This window comes from Rhipicephalus sanguineus, chromosome 8 (assembly GCF_013339695.2).
Source record: "Rhipicephalus sanguineus isolate Rsan-2018 chromosome 8, BIME_Rsan_1.4, whole genome shotgun sequence".
In the NCBI taxonomy this organism is placed as follows: domain Eukaryota; kingdom Metazoa; phylum Arthropoda; class Arachnida; order Ixodida; family Ixodidae; genus Rhipicephalus; species Rhipicephalus sanguineus.
In genome coordinates this window covers 162,528,437-162,550,568 of record NC_051183.1, presented here as the reverse complement: position 1 = coordinate 162,550,568, position 22,132 = coordinate 162,528,437, and the positions used below count along the sequence as shown (strand labels likewise).

Sequence of the window (22,132 nt, the reverse complement as noted above, 5' to 3'; positions counted from 1 at the left end):
TGGTCATCTCCTCAAACATTCCCAATTTCAATCCGGCTGACAGACACACGGACTCTGCAGATGCATTGACTGTCCACAAGAGAGCACGTCCGTCGATAACTTGAATAAACGACGGAGGGACCAGCACATTATTTTTAAGTGCGTTGGTATGATCTGGTTCCACTAGGCCGCTGCAGTATCCCAACAGGACACGAGAAGAGCACACGGGAATAAACATGGCTGAATGACCAAGGATCAACGCATCTTCAGACAACCAAAGAACGTCGGCGGGTTGAGCCCGAAAATCGTCAATTACGGCAGTTGGCAACGTGCTTTGGAGAATAATTTCCCCAGTCCCACAGTCAAGTGTATCGCCACATTCACACAGGAGGTCTGTCTATCCCTAAGATAACACTATGAGTTGCTTGCGCCAATACAATGAATTCTGCTCTAAAACTTTGTCCTACAATCGTTACTAAAGCCGAATAAATACCAACGGGGCGCAACATTTCTCCTCCAACTCCACGAAAAGTTTCATTGCGATCCCACGCAAACATAACCTTATGTCCTAAAAAGTGATATTTAAAATGAAGGCTCATCACCGAAATAGTCGCACCAGTATCCACAAGAGCTACAGTGTTTACACCGTCTATACACACACGCACTTTGTTCTTCAACATCACAGCAAAAGGAGGAATTGGCGAATCGGACCGTCCCGCGACCGCACCTCCAACGGTCGCACCAGCTAGTTTCCCAGCTGGGGAGGAGAAGGCGACCGATGACGCGGGGACGGCGAACGGCGTGGTCGTCTCGAAGGCGGCGTAAGGCTTCGCTCGGATGCTGGGGACTCGTCACGCAATCTGTTAGGCCACTGCTGTCGCAGAGGGCTAACGATAGATTGAGGGGTTGAGGTTTCGTGTACACGAGCCGGGTATGCCGAGAAACGTGGCGCACGCGGTTGGCGGCGACAGCAGCGCGAGATATGCCCTCGAAGGCCGCACGTGTAGCATATTGGCATGTCACGGTTCAAATTAGTGGTAGCAGAGGTTCGCGGAGATAACGCGGTAACGTTATCTCAGAGGTAACGAGGTAACGCGGCGCTGGAAGAGCGCGAAAGAACAAGAAGTAGAACGGGCGCGAAGAATTTGGTGACATCCGGCGGCGACCGTGACGTCGGGAGCAACCGGAAGCCCGTGTTGGAGCGCGCCTCTTCAGATTGTGGTTGATACTCGATGCGACGCTCTCGCTTCCAGAAGGATGGTGGTTCGGGAAACTCGTCGAATGCGCATTGATAGCCAGCCTCTGCTCCCTGAAGCCATGCTAGCTCTTCTTGAACTACACGACGCACGATCAGAGGGAGGTCTTCGCAGGTGGCGACGCCCATACTTGCAACCGTAGGGACGTTGTCCAAGCGCCCGAATGTCGGCAAAATTCGTCGGGTCTTCAGCGCCTCGAATGCCCGACATTGCTGCCTAAACTCGGAAGGTGTGTACAGGTTTTCCTTTGTAATTAAAAAGCTATAAACACCTTCAGCGATGCTCTTTAACAGATGTCCCACCTTGTCTTCGTCGGACATGTTCGTGTTCACAATGCCACAAAGCTTCAGTACTTCCTCAATGTACGTCGTACACGTTTCGCCGGGCAATTGTGCTCTACGTGCGAGTGTCCGTTCAGCCTTATTTTTCTTGTAACTTCTGTCCCCAAAGCAGGCCTCCAGTTCCTCAACAAAGGTTGGCCAAGTGGTCAGCACGTGTTCATGGGTCTCGAACCAAAGCAGAGCGGTCCCGGCGAGAAAGAATGCCACGTTCACGAGCTTCGCCGACGTACTCCATTCGTGATAGCGGCTCACTCTTTCGTGGTGCTTTAACCAATCGTCCACGTCTTCATCGGTCCTACCTGAAAATATGCGTGGCTCAGGTGCCCAGTAGCTAGGTTGTCTTGGTCGGTGGCTGCCTTGCTCGGTGGCGTTGCCGGCCGACGTGCCTTCGCGGGCGTCGGTCATGTCTGTGTGTTCCGGAGGTAGTCCGGCTAGGCGTCGGCTTCTTCGAAGGTCGTCTGCGACAGTGTTGTGCAGGGCGTCGGTTACCCCGCACCTCCACCATTAAACTGTTACGGATGATATGGGTTTATTTACAATGAAGTCAATGAAGCGGCAGGCAAAAGACAAGGAATGGTCCGATGATGCCGATCACCAAATAAATCCCTCGCGCCCGTTCTACTTCTTCGTTCTTCTTTCATGCTCTTCCAGCGCCGCGTTACAACATTTTAAATGAGGACACGCAATTATTAATCGTGGCACACTGCTGACGATAATTCAAGTGGGTATCAAACAAGGAAAGCGCTACACCACGTACGCTATAGCAATACAATTTGTTTAAAAGAGTATTATCGTTTAGACAGTCAAAGGCTTTTGTGTAGTCTATAAGAACAGCAACAGCTACTCCTTTTCTCGATGTTATGGGCAATTATTTCTGTTTGTGTTAATAATACAGGCGTTGTAATGTCGCTTCCGTTTATTCTCCCTGGCAATAATATTGCTCGCAATCGGAAATTTTGTTTTGTTTCGCAAAGAATTTCTTCAAGCGGTTCAAACTTATTTCTTTTAAAGGGTGTGGGAATCTCGCCCATCGCCAGACTGGCTTGACACGTGCTGCGCACCAGAGATGCGCGTGGCCCACTGTCGGGCTTTAAAAGCGGCAGCCGTGGCGCGGGCCGGACAGTCAATGACGGAATGCTGCGTGCGCGGGGGGTGTGTGCCCCGCCGGGGCAAAGGCGCGAGCGTGTGCCCACGTTATTGCACCGTGTATCTCTCCCATAGTTTTCTTAGTGTTATTAAACGTTTATTTTGGAGGTCAACCGGCCAGCATCACCTCCTTGGCAGCACGACAGCGCGAACCCGCCATCTGACGCCCAACGTGGATTTAGCCATCTGCTGCCAGCAAGATGGGCACGGCGATGCAACAGTGTCGCGAGGCGCTTCAACGACTGGACGAGATGACCGCGGCCTACTTCGAGGGAAAAGGAGTTCAGGTCCCGACTGTGGCCGAGGGACAATGGGCGGCGCTTGTGGCTCGATAAACGGTCTCACCGGCACAGGTTCTAGGAGAGCGCGAGGCCGAGGATTTCGGTGAAAGCAAGGATGAAGACGCCGGCGGTCGGACCAAGGAGGCCTAGGTCGTGGAACCCGCAGAGAATGAGAATGCCTCGGACCTTTTGGCGGTCCCTACCGCTGAGGGCGGGCTGACGCTGAGTGACGACGAAGGGGCACATCCGTCCGCGTCCCCTTCGGTGGCGCTTGTTTCCGGGGCCACGCCGCAATACGTCAGCGGAGAGCCAGGTGACCGGGATGACTGCGATCGGGATTCTGCGCCGCGGGAACGCAGGGGGCTCCAGCTCAAGCCCCACTCGGTACCCGTGGAAGCGAATGAGGAGGGTGCTGCTGTGCCGAAGGCCGCCAGGCTTGCACCTAATGCCCCATCGTCCATTTTCGGCGAAGCACGACCCGTTGACACGGCTGCCCGAGAGCGTGAGACTGAGGCGCGCCTGGTACGGCAGCGTAAGGAAGAAGAGCGCCGACGAATCGGGAACCGCGAGCCCTTTCGGGACAGTCGCATGGACGACCATGTGCGGCGCTCCAGTGTCACCTCGGGTTCACAGAGACAACGGCGTTCCTCGGAGTCTGGCAGTGATTCCTACTGTGATGGAGGACGGCATCCACCCTCGCAGCAGGGCACCAACGACGGCCGTCACCTTTCGAAAAGTGGCCAGCATGGCTCTCTGGCAGGCTGTGATACACAGTTACGTGACGACTCGGGAGTCTCTTCAATGCACCCACCAGCTGACCGCATCGGACGACCGGACTCAGACGTAAAGTAGCATTGGCACTGCAGTCGACCGACACGGCCGCCGAGTCCTACCCAAAGCGAACGACCCTTCGACACCTGCCACGAACGCTTTCGTCACAGGGGGGAATGTGTGGGAACCTTTCCCATCGCCAGGTTGGCTTGACACGTGCTGCGCACCCGTGATGCACGTGGCCCACTCTCGGGCTTTAAAAGCAGCAGCCGTGGCGCGGGACGGACACTCGGTGGCGGAACGCTGCGTGCGCGGGAGGGGTGTGCCCCGCTAGGGCCAAGGCTAGGATGACGGGTTCGCGCCGTCATGCTGTCAAGGAAGTGATTCTGGCCGTTTGAACTCCAAAGTAAATGTTTCATAACACTAAGAAAACTATGGGAAAGATTCACGGTGCAACAACGTGGGCACACGCACGCGCCCCTAACCTTGGCCCGGGCGGGGTACACCCCTCCCGCGCACGCAGCGTTCCGTCACCGACTGTCCAGGCCGTGCCATGGCTGCCGCTTTTAAAGCCTGAGAGTGGGCCACGCGCATCGCTGGTGCGCAGCACGTGTCAAGCCTACCTGGCGATGGGCGAGATTCCCACAAGGGCCAGTAAACAACTCCGAGGTGCAAAAATCTCAATGAAGAGAAATGCGCACTTTTGTTATGCGAACATGCTGCCGTAAGAATTTTGCGAGTACGCGCTATAATAAGGAAGTGACAGGGGTTAGAACATCCGTTTCAGGTGGTTTCACGTTTTCGCGCGGCCTCGACACCCTTCTCCGCTACAGGGAGGGAAAGGCGTAGCCCGTCGCCATGACTCCGCCCACTTCGGCAACGTGACACGACGTCAGCAATTGAGGTCATCGGCGAGCTCGATCAGTCGCAATGCACTTCCGCTTGCTGCGGCTCCTGGTTGTTTATTGTTTACATTGTCGCACGTGCTCGGTAACTTGAGGGGCAGTTTTCAGCTCTTTGGTAGTATTAAACCGTTGTGACAGTTCACAATGCAGCAGGAATGCGTGCTTGCTTTCCGAGACGACGAAGGGGCGCCACATAAAAGCGTGTGGAACCCCGTTTGCCGCGCGTGCAATGGGAAAACAAAGCAAGCGCGAGCCGTCCGGAGAGTCCCCCTCTCTCCGCTCGATTTGCAGCCGACAACTCAACTACGCTTCCTCCAAGTGTTGCTCATGTCGAAGGCGAAGTGCGTGCAGGTGCTATGCAGTGCGAGGAATATACGCGCGACAACCCGACAACTGCGGGGCCGAAACCGCATTACCGCAGGGCCAAGAAACAAAGCGTAGTTTCGTCGCGGTGGGTGGGAACAGGAACAGACGTTAACTTGTTCAGACCTGGTTTAGACCAATCGACGAGCTCAGTGGTACGTCAAGTTGCCCATGGAGAAGTTTGCGTCACTGCGCGCCCGAGGGGGATTAGTCAGGTGAAGGAAAGAGGCGCAGGAATTGTTTTTTGAAATGGAGGGTCTCCCCGGCGCGTGGCGCTGTAATATTCGGAAAATGTGATCGCCGCGGTCTACTGTACGAATTGGCGAGCTTGTTTGCGGGGTGTAAAAAACAAGTTGGAGCCTGTTTACTGGCCCTTTAAGACCGTTCAAAAATACTGGGAGATAGATGTGGCCCTATAGTTAGTAACCGGCTTCCTTTCACCACCTTCATGAATAATAGTGGCTATCGCTTGTTTCATCGCCCTTTGGAAACGACCAGATTCTAATACCTTATTAATTATATCCCCGAAAGGGCGGAAAATGATATCAGTGACGCACTTCACGGGTCTAAAGGTAGACCTATTGGGCAGATACCTGTCCGGCTGGGTGAAATTATCAGAAGGAAAGACTCCAGCCACTTTATGCTTTTTTTTTACTTCTTTATTTAAAAAGACTGGCCCTACAAATCAAGGCCCGTTCTTCTTGAAGGGGTGACTGTCCGGCCGGGTGCGAAGCTAGCAATTGTGTCCCTTTCCACCACTCTTCTCAATGCGTTGCCTTCTCCATTGATTTCGATGGCCGTATACATACAATATTCGCAGCGTCCCCGCAGACCAGTTGATGTTTCCCGGTGTCATTTGTATACGCCACGATTCCAAGTATTCCCTTCCTTCATTGATTCCAAGTATTGTCTTTTGGTGCGGCTACTTTCCGTTTGGATGCCCCGGGCGGCTTCAAGGTTGATGCGATTGCAGCAAAAGGGAGAGTTGAGCTAGTTGGTTGGGGTTCATATTGAACAGCGCAAAAAACGAGACACAAAGAAGAGACTGCACAACATGAGCGCTGAATGACAACTAAATGCTTTGTATTGAAGCACAAAGAAAGGAAAAAGAAAGGAAAGAAACAGAAATGCGCGCGCACCCTAAACACATGACAGGAGATTGCAGTTTGACATTTTGACCGCACAAGAAAGACGAGGACAGAGGGAGGTACGACGACACGGGCGGTACCGCCCGTGTCGTCGTACCTCCCTCTGTCCTCGTCTTTTTTGTGCGGTCAAAATGTCAAACAGTACGCACCAACTAGGCCAAACGCAAGTTCTCCTAAAGGAGATTGCAGGCATACAGCAAATTTAAGTACTGTTCAAGTAAGCCATGTCGCAATCGAGCAACGCAAGCGATTGGCCAGCTTCTCGCTGTGCTCTGCCAGAGCGTTCCGTACTGCATTGAAGATACGTAGGTCGTTTCTGTGTTGACGTATCATTTCCGAAAGCTTTTCGTCTCGCCAATGTAAGCGGTGTGGCAATCAGTACAGGCAACTTCGTAGAATAGCCCTGGGGAATCTTTATTTCGACTGCCGGTCGCGGAAAGAGTCGTCCAAGTGCTGACGTGTGTTTGTGTGCCAACCGGATAGCCTCCTTCCCCAATATCTTCGCCTGTTGCCCGCTTATTCTCTAGATGTATAGGACGGCGACACGAAAGGGTTGTTTGGAGGAGGTTTCATTGTTGGCGGCAGCCTCTGCAGCAACGGCTACAAGGGGGGAATTACTACAGTAGTGACGTAATCGGCATACACTGCGGATGGAGCTCCTTGTGTACCCATTGTTCAAGAGGTCGCCAGCGACCGCTCCTTCTTCTTTTGTGCGCTCCTCTTTCGATTTGCAGATGACCTTTGCGCGGGTCAAGAGCGTCGGGACAACCATAGGCATGCGCAGGATTCCCCATCAGGGGGGCAAAGGTTCATCGCAGCCCCCCCCCACCCACTTAGTCAACGTATGGGCCACATGTTGCCTCCACCCTCTTAGGGGACTAGGAGGGACGGCCGGCCCCCCCTGCCCACCCCGTGCGCACGCCTATGGTGACAACGGATGCTTTGTGGGCGGTGGGGTGGTTGGAGTTGAACGTTAGATATCGGCCGGTGTGCCTTGGTTTTCGGTAAACCGAAAAGCTCAAACACCCTCCTATCCGTCTGACGAGCACGTCAAGAAAAGGAAGAACGTTGTTCTTTTCACGTTCCACGGTGAATTGAATCACCGGCTCGATTGAGTTTAGGCGTGCTAAAAAACTGCCGATATTAGACTGCTTGATCACGCAAAAGGTGTCATCTACATATCTCAGAAACGCTTTCGGCGATGTCCATGGATTGTTTCTCGATATGCTCCATCGTCAAGTTCGCCGCTGTGACTGAAATGGCGAAACCTTTCTCTGTTCTAGTGGCTTCTTTGTAGAATTCGCCCCCAAAGGAGAAATATGTAGCATTGAGACAAGTCTCATCTGTATATCATCAACGTCGACAGCTTTACTGTTTTTTAGGTGCACGAATACTTCAAAAGTTTTGAGGTCAATTCTGGGCTCGAAATTTGTCTCAAGATTTGCCTTTGCATTCTTGCAATGAAAGTACATTTCTTGCAAGAATTATTCGCAGTAACGTCAGGGAAACTATGTGATGGCTTTCCCATGTTTACAAAGTGGCAGTTAAAGTGTTCGGGCAAAGGGCATCTCAACCCCGTTTCGAAAATTTGCTATTCAATTACAGCTCGGTGCATTCGAAGGTGGTCAAGCGTGGTATAGCGAAGAACTGTCCGTCTGGTTTTCTACAGAAGTCATGCCGGCATTGAGCCGTTGAACGCTTACAAGCGCAAGTGTCGCGCTTGGTAGGTGCGCGGTTCCATCGTGAACTGGTGGCGTCTGTCGCCGAAAGCCGTCTCAAAGAAGTGAAAGACTGGTACTCGCTCTTCAACGAAAGAAGACCGAAACCAACTTGCTAGTGTAGTATCACTCGGGCAGTGGTGGCGGCGGCGGATACACAGGAGCAGCATCTAAGAAATTTTCCTCACTTTTGCAGTGCCAACTGGTAATCGAAGCTCGGGACTACGACGCGCCGTCGAAGTGTCGGCACCCCACCCCTCTCAGGTTTCTACCGAAGAATCCACTGACGCAAGGGTCCCGGACACCGAAATACGACGACACTGCAGAAAAAATATTCAAGCGTCAACGCACCACGTGACATGCTGCTACCTCCATCTAATACGCTATAAATGGCTACTGCACACCGGTGTTCACACTCGGTAGTGGTGGCGGCGGCGGATACACAGGAGCAGCATCTGAGAAATTTTGCCCACTTTTGCAGGTTAGTTCGCTGTTCTGCAAATTTTTTTTTTCGCACTTGTACCCATTCCTATATTTTGCTGCTGCTCTACTGCCCGAGCAAGTGTTCCTTGTGTAACGCGTTTACTGAGCAAGCAAGCGTTCCTTATCACTGCACCATCAATGCACTAACAGTCGTCACAATATGTAATACAAATGTTATCCCTGCGCCTTCTGGAGGCTGCAGCATCATAAGACCGCCAGCAAAGCAGCATCCACGCTTTTACAAATCAATGCTATACATAGCACGTATATCTTATGAAATACTTCAAATTTTGACATAGTGAATAAGCTTGCTTCCCCATTTTCGTGTACTCCAGCCCCTTAACGCCAAGGAGGGCTAATCCGTAGAGAAGGGACGTCGTTGACACGGTATTCTAAATCGCAGAAGGAATTGCGTCGCAAACTAGCCAATAGTGCAGAAGAAAGCGTGAACTTACTTCACTGAAGCCAGGATGATGAAAGCGATGAAAAGGCTGACCAAAGATACGGTGTATCCAACCTTTGAGATTAGCTTGATGTTTGGAAGGTGAGGCTGTAAATAGTCAAGCACCAGAATGCTCATGCCAACAGCGCGGTGGAGTTAGGGAAAATGATAAAATCCTAACGATTGCAGTAATTCAACGTCGCTGCCTTGCTTTGGCATAACACAATGATAATGACTGTGGCATAAGAGTTTATTATTACTTTAACATACTACGCTGTCAGCAAGCGTTCGGAAATTATTAATCTGCGGACGAAATGTGAATATTTCAACGTTAAGTTGATAGGCACACTATCTTGAATATTTTTAGCGCGTTATAATTTGAACCGCAGTTACGTTGCGCATCCTTTAAAGCATAATTGATTAGAATACGGCATATCTGACGCTGCTTTCTGAGTCTTCTCAGCCACTCACCTCCAGTATAGTGAGGCTATCTGATGTCCTTCCCGTGATGCATTGGGAATAGTTGGTCCAGAGATGCCCGTGCTGGAGGCTGAAGTACCATGTGCCATTTTCAGTGCAGTATTTGGTCGCAGTTCCTGCACTCATGCGGAGCAAAAAAAATCGCATGTTCTCATGCTTTGGAATTTCATACAAAGCCATTGGGTTATACCATTCAAGCATGTGAGTTGTTTCATGAGCCACTACATTATCGCACATTATAACACACTGCTACTGCTGAGTTCGCCTGTGTGCAAGCCCACCACGCAATCTGTGCTCGACCGAGATGTGAAAACGAACATGCTGCTTCTAACTCGTGCCTACAAGCTCGTCCCCATTAAAGAGGGTGCCATACGCACTATCTTTGGGTACCGAGAGTTTGACCTTAATCGCAAGTAACGGAGTGGCCACGCTCGAGCCGCTGGAGTGAGGCAGGCAGAGCAGGAACTGAAATGAGCGATATACGTAAACCCCGCTATGAGAAGTCCATAAAATACGCAATTTGCTTCGGTCTAGGAAAATTTCGCTTTATTGAAATGTGAACTTTTATGAAAACTAAAGTTGCCAAGGGTTTCTTGTCCACGGAGAGGGCCGCAAGAATGTTTCAATAATAGGGCAGCATAAAAAAGCTAGTTCTCTTAACGCCAGAAAATCAGTGCCGTTGAACCGTCAGATCAGGTGGCCATACGTTTTAATGCCTCGCTTGCGATATCGTTTTGACAGCGGCTGTGTGCCTCGCGTTAAATCAAAACAAATGCAAGTCAAGCTCGCTGTGTTGCCACAGTATTTAAGCAGTGCCGGTTTACCTTACGGTGGGTACGGAAATACCGTACACGTCGTGATTGGCACGCAGTTTCTTCGGACCTTTCCGGGTGCGCGATTTACTCATTGTGTTCGGTAACGAGAAGCGATTATCAGTGGCTAAGAGAAGTCTCGCACACTGAAAAAGCTGCGTACCGGCCCCGATGGTTCGGTATTTCCGTACTTAAGGTACACCGGCGGTGCACTCTTAAAAAAAATGGAGTGACCCTCTCTCCTTTAAGGGAGAAACGGCGATGTCCCCAATGTTCGTCTTCAAATGGACGAACTTTCCTCCCTTTTCAGTGGAGAAATAGTTCCTCCCCCGTCAAAATCAAGATGGCTGACGCCAAGCCAGTCAAGCGAGCAATAGATTTAGGCCTAGCGAGTGCATCGATTCTCGACTGATAAAGAGCATGCGGCACTGGTAATCACAAAAAAACGGTCCCGCTGAGCTTAAAGGGGCCCTGCAACACCTTTCTGAGTTATAATCGAATAGTGTCATTATTGACGTATGACTTTTCACGAGTCATATGCCGCAAAAATTTTTCGAATCCGTCAAGTCTAAGTGGTGTTACCAAATTATAGAAATCACGATCCGCAGCTTTCTCCCTCAACTCAACGCCGTCAGCGCGCGGAAAGCTAGGCAGGGCGTGGAGGGAGAAAGCGCGGAGGTGTGAGGCTCCGCCCAAGAGTACCTCAGCGCCGGCGGAAATTTTTTCTTCATTTTTGTTCTCTCTGACGTCTGGGCGCAACCACGTGGTCCGTGGCGCCACTTCCGGTCGGCTTGCGTGGTCGTCGAGTGGAGCCCATCGCACCGTGTATCGCGCGTGCTTGAAACTGCGAGTCGGTTTGGTAACGTTGGGTGTGCGCCTCGAACTGCCGCAGTTCGACCTGCCAACCATGGACGCAAACCTGCGCGCGCGTTTGGAACGAATGACAGCTGAGATGGGTACCCATACTCCGATACACCGCACTGGCAGACGACGACCCCGAACCGCCGCCGTCACCGGACGCAGGAGCCGACGGTATGCAATGGTAAGTGTGATACCTGCTCGTTCTCTTGATGGATACGTGTACTGGCATAACGATCAAAGTCATATTTAAGGCTGAACGGCAGTCATATTTGAGACTGAATGACACTGCCGACCTAGTGTTTGACGGAAAGATTCCTGTCCATCGCGGCTCGGCAACATAGAATGATAGAATGTAGCGCGAACGATGACCTGCTGTAGTGCTGCAGCAGCCGTCGGGAGAAACCATAAATATTTAGAACTATCGGAATGTCGCAGTGGGCCACATCGTCGCGCTGCGCTTATATAAGTGTGAAAATGTAGGCCGTGCGCGCCTAACTCCCTTTCGTTTTGATTATTATGTGTTACGTTTGGTACCGGGCTGTTGTTTAGGACGTGGGAAGAGATATCTTTCCGCACACTCATTTATTGTTTTTCCTGCAGGTGCCTTTGTGGGTTTTGTGTGCGCAGCGCAAGAGCTGTGGAAAATGTGCGTCGTCGAGTGATTGCGCAAGTCTTTGCTAAAGGCACTGACGATTGCGTAACACGGCACGCACATTTCCCCAGCCTGTGTCTAAATCCCGCCGTGCTGGAAGCCATGTATTGGAAACTTGAGGATCATGGCGTACCTACTCCATCCGACCTGCACAAGTAATTAGGTTGCTTTCCCATTTTCCCGAAAAAAAAAGAAATAAAGGGGGTTGGTGGGGGAGGAGGTAGTGTGCCAATATAATTGTGCATTGTGGCTGCAGGCATATGAGTGCGCACGGAGGGTGGTAAGCCGCCCCCTTAAACTCCCAAGTGGGTACGCAAAATCTGCCCAATTTACTCAGTCGCGCTTTTCCCTTCATTGTTTTAGGTGCAGGGTTATGGCCACGCAGGTTTTTGACAGTACTGGCGGCCGAAGGCCCCTTTTGTTGCATTTGAAGAGCTGTTTACTTCAAATCTTTACTCCCGGAAAGTCGGGAACCATAAGTAAGGCATTGTGGGAAGCATGTCATCGCATCATATTCATTTTTTTCATTCAGTGTGAAGCATGTCTTTTGGACTCGGTCAACCGAGGTAGGGGGCTTTGACCCTCGTGCCTCCCAATGGGCCGTGTGCACGCCCAAGCCAAGCCCAAGGGTTGGTGCGATTTCCACCTAACTGTTGTCACGGACATCACCGAAATATTGTTGACATTTGCACCATAAAAATATGTCTTTGTGCAGGAAGTACCACTTCACGCCTTTAGGTTTATTTACGTGCTGGGGCCGACTGGGACGACGAAACCGTGTGGTGCTGCCAGCATGTGTTGTAGGCTGTATGCGCAATGAATTTCCATCAGCCACCTATGTCGGCTTTCACTATCGAGCACTTTGAGGAAAAGGTGATTTGATGGCATTGGTAAGTAGAGAGAACTGTTCACACATTCATTTACCGCATCAATAGCACCTGCCTTTTATTTTATTTCAACCTACTGCAGGGTGAAAGGGCCCTACAAAAGTGGGTAGCAAAAATACAGAGGTGGATGTGGCAATACAGAGAATACTAGATGCAATGAATATCAGTGGTTCGCAATATGCAACAGGAATTCAGAAGTTGACAAAGAACATGACTGGAACAGAATTCCGCAGTTCAATATAGTGCGGACATAAAACTGCATTTAAATGCATTAGTGCTGTAATGAAAACGAGATGTTCAACTCGTGGCTGGTGGAGGATTAGAGTACAGAGAAACTTCAACGATTCAGTGTCGCAACAGGAGCACAGAATTTATCTTGTGCAACTGCTCCCTGGCCTTCTATATGGCTAGTTATGCTCATGGTATTCCACCAACCTGTTCTTTCCTCTTGCCACTACAGTGGACAGGGCGCTGCTTCTCGGGCCACATGTGCACGTGTTGCTTGATTGATATAGATTGTAAAATTGTTATGCAGACAATGACTTCATTGTCTTATTCCTATATTCTTGGCTGCTCTTGTCCTTCCCCTTTCTTCAGACCGCTGCCAAAGTAAATTGCTACACTTCCCCAGCCAGCCATGATTTTCCTTTCGCTGGTACAGTGGAACCTCGTTAATATGTTTTCATTTTGCATGATGCCAACATTACCCAATTATTTTGCCAGCCTAATTGTGTGATGTTTTAGTGAACTTGGATTGTACTTTTTCTCACGCAGTACACTTTTTCCCAGTTTTTTTTTTTCAAGAATGCATGAAGGAGGCTGCGCTGCAGTACGATATCACATTTCCAATTAGATATCTTATTTTGTACTGACATATCCAGCACAGAACTAGAATGAACACAAAACAGCTATTGTAAAGGCATGAGTGGTTTGATGGCATGAGCAAATGGGGATGTCACACGACAGACACTCTCAAGAGGTTGTCATTGGAAAGTTCACGAAAGGATTTACTCATGCATGTTCATTCAAACACATCGTGAGGAGTAGTTATGTGAGATAGCAGGGCTGAAAATAAAAGTTATCATTAAAAACGGTTACACCAACTGTTCATAAAGCCTATTTAAGCCTATTTATCAGTGAGCGGTACCGAGTGTACGTTGACGCACATTGTCAAGTTTGCGCTCATCTACGCAGTTTCGGTAATCTCCCTTGCCAGTAAGCCTTTGGACATGCTCATGACAGCCGAACTACAAAACAGAGTTGCCACGGTGGTGCAGTAATTATGGTGCTCGACTGCTAACTCAAAAGTTGTAGTTTCGACCCTAGCAGCTGCAGTCTCATTTCGATGTAGGTGAAGTGCTAGCAGCCCGTGTACTTAAATTTCGGTGCACGTTAAAGTACCCCAGGTAGTAAATGTTCCAGAGAGAATACGACTACGAGGCACGGCGTGCCTCATAATCATATTGTGGTTTGGACACATATAAGACCTTACATGATTATTATTAGTAATTGTACTACAATATTGTCCTTCTTACATTTTTAAAAGCACCCCCCCCCCGCTCGTTTAGCAGATTGGATCAGAAACCTAAGCTGGCCAAGCAGCTCACTTGAATGATGAGTCTGTGCTTGATCCTGTATGCATTACACTTCCCTTACAAAGAATGTCATTTTGTATTCATACCACCAAACAGCTCACACTTTCACAATATGTTGCAGCTACTGGACAAGCAAACGACTATCTTGAAAAAAAAAACCAGCTAGTTTTGTGTTCGATATCGGTGCTGTTGTGTCATCAGGAGCTCTTCTTTTGAAGGCGTGTCGACATAAGGATCAGTCATGTGATAGCCTTGTGAGCTGCTTTGTTGGCTAATACTTTCTCACTGAGACATTGCAGCGTTCAGTGACATCCTGGAGGAGGAGCCGGACATATGCTGCAATAAGAAAAGGGCATTTTCATTGTTAGGAAGCCTGCTAGTCTTATAGTTTTGCTCTTGTTTAAGATATTATACAGGGCATCTGAATGTGAACAGAAATTTCTACTTAGTGCCAACGTGCAATCAGTGACAATTTGAAATTATGGAGAAAATACCCTAAAGAAGGAACGTGACGTCAAGTTTAATTTATCCCTCTCATTTCTCATCGCAACATCAGGTGCCCACCTTTACTGGGCTTCAAATGCTATTCTGGTGAAAAGGTATGACTATAACTTAGCCTGTGTTTATGAACCATTTTCCAGCTTCCTAATGCTCAGTTGATGCTATCAGACCATTGAAAAGACTGGGCAGGGATAACAGGAGAGCAGAAAACACTTGGTATACTTGTCATTTTTGGCGAGCAGTATGGGCTATATTTTTATCTTCTCACTAATAACAGATGTTGGTGACATCATTCAACTAAAAAAGAACTTAATACCATGCGTACCAAAGGTGGGTGCTGTTTTGACTTGAAAAGGATACGTAAGAGCAACACGTCAACTTCGGCTAAACAGATCTTAGTGTGAACAGGTGTGATGCTCGAACATATACATGTGCCACATTGTTGGACACGCAACTTTTCCTGAAAGCCTACAAGGTGACCCATTTCTGCTAACGACCAACCAAAACTTTAAAACAAAGCATGCCGTGGAATCCTTCACAGAACTTAGTATGTGCCTTGTAAAATGGATGTTGTCTACGAGATTCCGCTCAGCCGCAGTTTAGTATATGTTGGGCAGCCAGGAGGCTGAAATATTAAGTCTTCAAGAGCACTGTAACTCTTTCTGTCCCCACAGAGCAATGCACTTACCTAGACATTGCCAGTTGTGTGAAATAAAATAAAATAAAAAATACAAGCCGCTTTTTAGGCACACCAAAATTATCGACTGTGCAAAAGGCAAAAAAAACGGCATGAAATCGTGTGAGTCTTGCATATAATAAGAGATGAGCCTGATAAATGTGTTTGGCATATTTAGAGCTAGCTGTACAAAAAATAACTTTACTTTCTTGGTTGTTACAATGTTATCTTAGGATGTACGGCTATGGACGACTGTTTCGCATGCGATTTGCTGTTGTAAAAAAAAGTGTCGCTCAAATAAATCTGTTTTTAGTCGGCACTCGTCCTGTTCAATTCTTTCCTGTGTCCTGTTGCGAGGTATAGTTTTATGTTCTTGATGAGGATATCAGTTTTTATGCAAACATTTTATGGTTTTACCTGAATTCTATGCACATGCTATCTAGGAAATTGAGGTAGTGAGTCATTTAGTTTAGGCTTTTTGGCACTGAGCATGATATGCATGAATAAATATGAAGGCACACGAAAACAAGGACTGCGCTCATTAATGTTTAGTTGCAGTGGCATTAGCATAGAACATGAAGCTTGATGTCCAGCTGAGCCAGTACACCTGTAAATTAATATTTTTCTACCTGACGGTACTGGTCGCAATTATAACAATGTTCTGCTTGCCTGGGATTATCACGTAATCTTAGCATGTTAGCCATAGTGTGAATTTCCTGGCAGAGGGCAGCATTATTAAGCAAAATAAATGGATGCTCACCAATATCCCTTGTTGCCTCCATGCCAAGTGAGCATTGTGTAGCCACAGACACACTTGCAGGATAGTGGCAGCTGCACTGGCACACTGTGGTCTGTAAGTAGTGAGCATTTGAATTTACTAAAAGGATTTACGAAAATGCGTACTTCATCTGCTCAATGAACAATACTTCAGGGCTGATATTTTCCCTGCAAATATTGAACCAGCAATTGGTATCAATTATCATGCGTCTGGCATACTTACAAGTAGTGCTTGCAACACCTTTGTAATGCTTAGAAAATGGGGAACTTTCATGCATACATTCTTTTTCTTTGTAATGACCACTGCTCTCTGCCACATTGTCATTATTTCTGATCTTTGGCTCAATGCAAGACATGCCAGCTCCATGTGCTTGAGATTCCGCATTGGAAATCTTGTTCAATCATGTTTTGTGCTCAGCACAAGTGATGTTATAGATTCTCATATGTATAACGACCCTGAAATGCAGTGCAGTACATGCAAAAAACTTTTAGAGGGAGAGGGGGCACAGAAAAAGCTTTTTTAAATAAATAACTACACTTTCTGCTAATACCTTTGCTCTTTCTTCCATCCTTTGTCATCGCTACAATGTGAAAATGGAAGAAAAGTGCTGACAACATTTGACTTCATTTTTGCTACCGATGAGTGACGACTGCGATGAATAACACAGAAGTATAAATTACTGGAGGAATATCTACGGAGCTGTTGCTTGATGCAGCTGATGTTGCAGCGCCTTATGATGACTGAACATCCATGGCATGTCGCTGTAGTAAAATCAAATCTGTGCTTAAAGATTTGACAAATGCCAAGCGTAGTCACATTATTTTAGTAACAACGAACCTTTAGGTTGATGCACACTTGACTGTTGCCCGAGGATTGCGTGAAGAACAGATGTTTGGTAAATCAACAAGGGGTGAATGAAAGCTGCTTTCGTTTTTGTCGAAAGTAACTAGTAAAATGCACCATAACCACATTTCTTTAGGATAGGTTGTACTGACCTCTTATGCACTCAACTCTGACGGTAGATTTAAGATAAGTGTTAAATAGGAGCTCTATGTCTGTAACAATAATTTTAACTTATATTTTGTGAAGGATAGTGGTGCAGTAGTTTAAAGTTCAATTATAGCACTTGCACCATGATAAACAGTGCATAGGCATCCTCCATCCATAGCCAGTCCTTTTTGCAGCTGATATCTGTTAATTGAAAAGGAGGTGCATAGCAACGTGTGCAATGCTTCAGAAGAGCAGCTGCCAGGTGCTACTGACACAGCTGCTTGGAGCTGCTTGGGTTTGCAGTGATTGGCTCGGTGCGTAGTTGAAATGACATTTGCTGTGAGGTGTGACTCTTAGGAATATTATTGGTGACCACGCCAGGTTTATCACATGTAATTGCGCAGAGGAACACTAAGTTTGAAGTGTACGTTTTGTACCCTTACGATTTTCGTCCATGGCTCTGTGACAATTTTTCTATACATATAGATCACGGAAGGAGCCATTCACTACATGAACAAAACATAGTTGTGGCCATTTCTTTTGCAGACATGAGCTCCAATCTAACGAATAATATGCACTTCTGGAGGTACCTAATCATTTAGGAACTTTAAAGCTTGACAACATTTATCTAAATATGAGCGTTGATTTCTCAGCCTGCCTAGGTAACAAAGTTGAATTACATCCAAGTGTACTTACACCTCCTGTGAGTTTTAGAAATCTGCACATCCTGCTAGGGAAAGAATCCTGCTACATATTTTCAAATGGCCGAGTTGAAGTGCAGCTGTTTAATTTACTTCGGGCAAGTTTTTAAAATCAGCACGAGTACACAGTAAAGAAACAGAAGAACCATACTAGTATAAAGATGAAGCTGTACAACTGTGCCATATTAATAATATCTGGGGTTTTAACGTCCCAAAACCACGATATGATTATGAGAGACGCCGTAGTGGAGGGCTCCGGAAATTTCGACCACCTGGGGTTCTTTAACGTGCACCTAAATCTAAGTACACGGGGCTCAAACATTTTCGCCTCCATCGAAAATGCAGCCGCCGCGGCCGGGATTCGATCCCGCGACCTTCGGAACTGTGCCATATTCCTTGGGTGAACTTCTAAGAAGGCATAACACAAAAAGATATAAATAAAAAGCAATACAGCTGCTACCCTATAGCGTGATGTGAGAAAAAACTTTTGCATTTAAGTCAGTATATTCATGCATCATGAACTTTGAACAATCTAATGGTAATTGACAGGTGGCTCAATCAAACAGGTTGACAGGAAAACGAATTTGAAAGGTATTGCATTGAGAATGGGCACATTACCTCTAGCAACCCTGCTGGTTTTAAAAAGTAATATGACTGACTGGAGGAACATCCATGAAACTGCTACTTGATGCAGCTGATGTTGCAGCCTCCTGTGATGACTGAGCATCCGTGGCATGTGGCTGAAGTAGTAAAATCAAATCTACACTTAAATATTTGATGAATGCCAAACATAGTCGAGCACTATTTTGGTTAACATGCAACCTTTAGGTGATACACACGTGACTGTTGCCTGAAGATTGCGTGAAGACAAGATTGCAGGTAAATTAAGAAGGGTTGAATGAAAGTGAATTTGTTTGTGTCGAAACTAATAAGTGAAATTCACCATAACCACATTCTTTAGGACATGTTATACTGGTCTCTTATGCACTCAACTCGGACGTTAAATAGGAGCTGTATGTATGAGTCGATAATCTTAACTTACATCTTGTGAAGTGCACTAGTGCAGCAGCTTAATATTACATTATAGCAATTATGTGCTGTGCATGTCAAGTCGAAAACTCCAGTGGATGTGCTTTATCTGTCATACTTCACACCCAAATATTTTAATTGTGTATGTACTATGACAGGCGAATCTCATCCATTGCAGTATTATTTATGAAATGCATCACCGTTTGATTGGAGAAAGCAACAGCACCTGCTGTATGTTTGGAGTGCTCCACTACACCATGTACACTTACCGGAATGGTCGGCAGAAATAAGCTCGGTACGGAATCCGGGTTCAGACGTGCGCGTCCGGCTTGAAACGCCATGGCTTGCATCACAGCCGGGTTTCGAGTATAATCCTCGTCAGAAAAATGCCGTCCACATACGTAACCGTGCGCGCTTTTCTGAAGCTGCAAACCAATGCGCCGTAACCACGTTTGCCGACGCTCGACATCTTCAGGAACCCGATGCATTTCACTACTGTCACTTTCGCAGCCAGCAACATCACATCGTTTGCGTGTCCTCCCGGACATGTTAAACGCAGTAAAAGCGTTGCGAGGCGAACGAGGCAGCACGACGAGGCGACTGCCGTAACTTGCGCGCGGCCGCTGTGTTTCCAACGTAAACAGAGACGATCGGCGAAGGTCAGGGATGCACTGGCTGTCACTTGAGTTCACCGGCAGCCTTCGGCGCCAGCACAGTAAACACTACTCGATGTGAATGTGGACTTCGAACCTTGAGCACGCTCGCTCGGCGCTCTTGCTATGAACTAAAGACTAGAAGAAAGGATCGTGGGGCATCGGGCCGGCACGAACCCATCCCCCGGCTGTCTGCAGCTGCCGTGAAAATGCGAGCCTGCTAGATTGCTCGCGGTTTCTCAGGAACGTGAGACTACGGGGAGGAGACGCAGACGCGAGGTACGGCTCGATGATATAGTGAACAGACAGTAAACGGGACTCTCGCCATACAGCGAACGCAGGTATCCTAAACTAGCCGGCGCCAGCATTGTTATCGAAGAAATGCTGCACCCCTGCCTCGGTCGGTCGTGAGAACGTGCCAACGATGCTGTTCCCAGCTGACGAGGCAACACTCGAACGGCTGCCACTCTCAACGGCAACCGGCGATGGTCAAAAGCACAAAAATATTCATGTTTTCGGCACTGCGCATGGTGAAGCAAACGCAACCACGCAACTACGAGCAGACGAGCTGTCGGTGAGACCGGAAGTGCTAATATTAATGTTTGTTCGGTGTTTTTACCGCCATAACCTAATATAAACATACATATTATCTACTTACTGAACTCAAAATTAACAACGACAGTAATAATGAGGGTGCTATTGTGATTATAACATCAGCCAATGGTGGAGCTGCTGACAATCGCGTCATATTTTGCGGACTAATACATCATTTGTCGAGAGAAGAGGGAGCGATTTTCAGCTGACTTTGAGAATTTATTGCAAATTCCAGGCCGTGCGCTTCGCTATAATATTTGGCTCACGTGTTCTCGGGAGCCTCGACTACCGATTGGCAGTGCTTTTTGACCCTGCTTAAAAAGTATTGCAGGGCCCCTTTAATATCGAACGATATGACAATAAAATCAAGCAGACAAACCTGTGGTGATGAAAACCTCGCGAAACGGAACGACGGAACTCGCACGTCTCGCTCGGCCAGCGAGACGGCGTTCACTTTAAAAGAGACGGATACTGCAAAAGTTCTCTCACCCGAAGACTGGGCGTTAGGCTTGCTGTCTTTATTTCTCGAAGCATCACGCGGTGTAGCGACGTTATCCACGCGCTTACAGGGCAATAGGCTCCGACATGTGCCTCCAAAATGTACAATCTGTAGCATCAAGACAATCCCGGCGCAGCAGAGGAAAGTTTCGATAGATAGATGTTCAACAACATATAAGTAGGTGGAGCTGTGAAGGCGCCAAAGCCGCGAAATAGGTGGTAGCTGGTACCATCTAGAGGGATTAAACGATACTAAAAATAGATGTTTCTGACTGCGGTGGCGTACGCTGATACTATGCTATACATTTGGGCGAGGTGGGCCCATTCATGGATTACTCAAGGACACCGGAATGTTGATACACATTTTATTAATACGCACACATTCGCTAGGCAGACACATAGTATACACACTCAGTAATTTCAATACACAATTCATTCATGTATACACAAACTATAACATGAACAATTCACTAAAGACGCGTGCGTAGAGATCTCACGCAACAGCGCGTTAGGTGACGGAAGCGAATCTCGGAGGCGGCGTGCGCATTTTGATGGACGCAACATGCTAGAAGCCCGTGAGCTTAGATTTAATGCACGATAAAGGACATCACAGTGTCCAACTATCGGCGGCCCTCCACTACAGCGTCACTCACAACATATCGTGTTCTCGGGGCATAAAACCACAACAATTATTGTAAAAAGTACACTCTAAGAAAAAGCGTATGCGTGACTCTTTTCGGAGAGTTCTGACTTGCCACGTATAGGACTCTCTTTAAATAGTCACGGTGACTCTCTTGGTGGGTCAGGGTCAGCTCGCTCTAGGAGAGTCCCCTGACCCTCTAGGAAGAGTGCAAAGACTCTCATCGGGAGGATCACGTTACCGCTTATAGGGAGTCAGACGACTCTTGCCGGTAACGCTGCTAGGGGGGTCAAGGGACCCACACCGAAGCATCAAGCGACTCCACAAGTATTTTAAGCTACTCATTTGATCCTTGCTCTACTTTTGCGCGACTACTGTTGAAAATAATGGAGTATTCATTTTAAACAAGTCCAATAATACTTGCCGTTCTGCCCAGCGACTGTAAAAAAAGAATAATTCAGTTTTAGCATTATTTTAACAAAACTCGTCAAAACAACACATATTTTCCAGCAAAGTTATATAGAAAGCGCGAAAAGATGGTCTGTGATTTCCAATTAAGAGGTTTGGGTATTCCTCATTTACATGCTTCTATGAGTATAGCCAACTAAAATGTGTGACTGTGATGTGCACAGTGTCATATGGTGCTAAATGAACAGCAGAAATCGCAATCATGTTTCCATATTTATTCCTCGTGATTAAGAATAAATCAAAAAGTGGTGACGGCTTGAGGCATCAGACTTGTGGCTTGCTATGTTGTCGCTCCTGTCCAGCGTGAGCACATGGAAAACGGTATCTGAAAAGCAGAACGTGATATTATGATGAGAAAATTAAATTGCAGTAAAGGTTTGCAAAACCTACACAATAAGTGGTTTACACAGGCATAATAAAGGCTAACAACAAAACAACAAAGCACATCCTCCGGCAGCCAGGGGCATGCCGTGAGCGGTTATTG

The 22,132-nt window shown here is 47.6% G+C and overlaps 1 protein-coding gene across 1 annotated transcript in view; it reads right to left on the bottom strand.

Annotated features, from left to right (window-relative positions):
- Positions 1–9,439, bottom strand: part of LOC119403657 (parathyroid hormone/parathyroid hormone-related peptide receptor-like) — a 246,366-nt gene extending 236,927 nt beyond the window's left edge. Inside the window, exons 1-2 of the mRNA XM_049418388.1 lie at positions 9,305–9,439; positions 8,847–8,941 (exon numbers count right to left, since the gene is read on the bottom strand). Coding sequence (XP_049274345.1) covers positions 8,847–8,941; positions 9,305–9,439 — 230 coding nt within the window. The remainder of the gene's footprint in view (positions 1–8,846; positions 8,942–9,304) is intronic.
- Between the last annotated feature and the right edge of the window lie 12,693 nt (positions 9,440–22,132).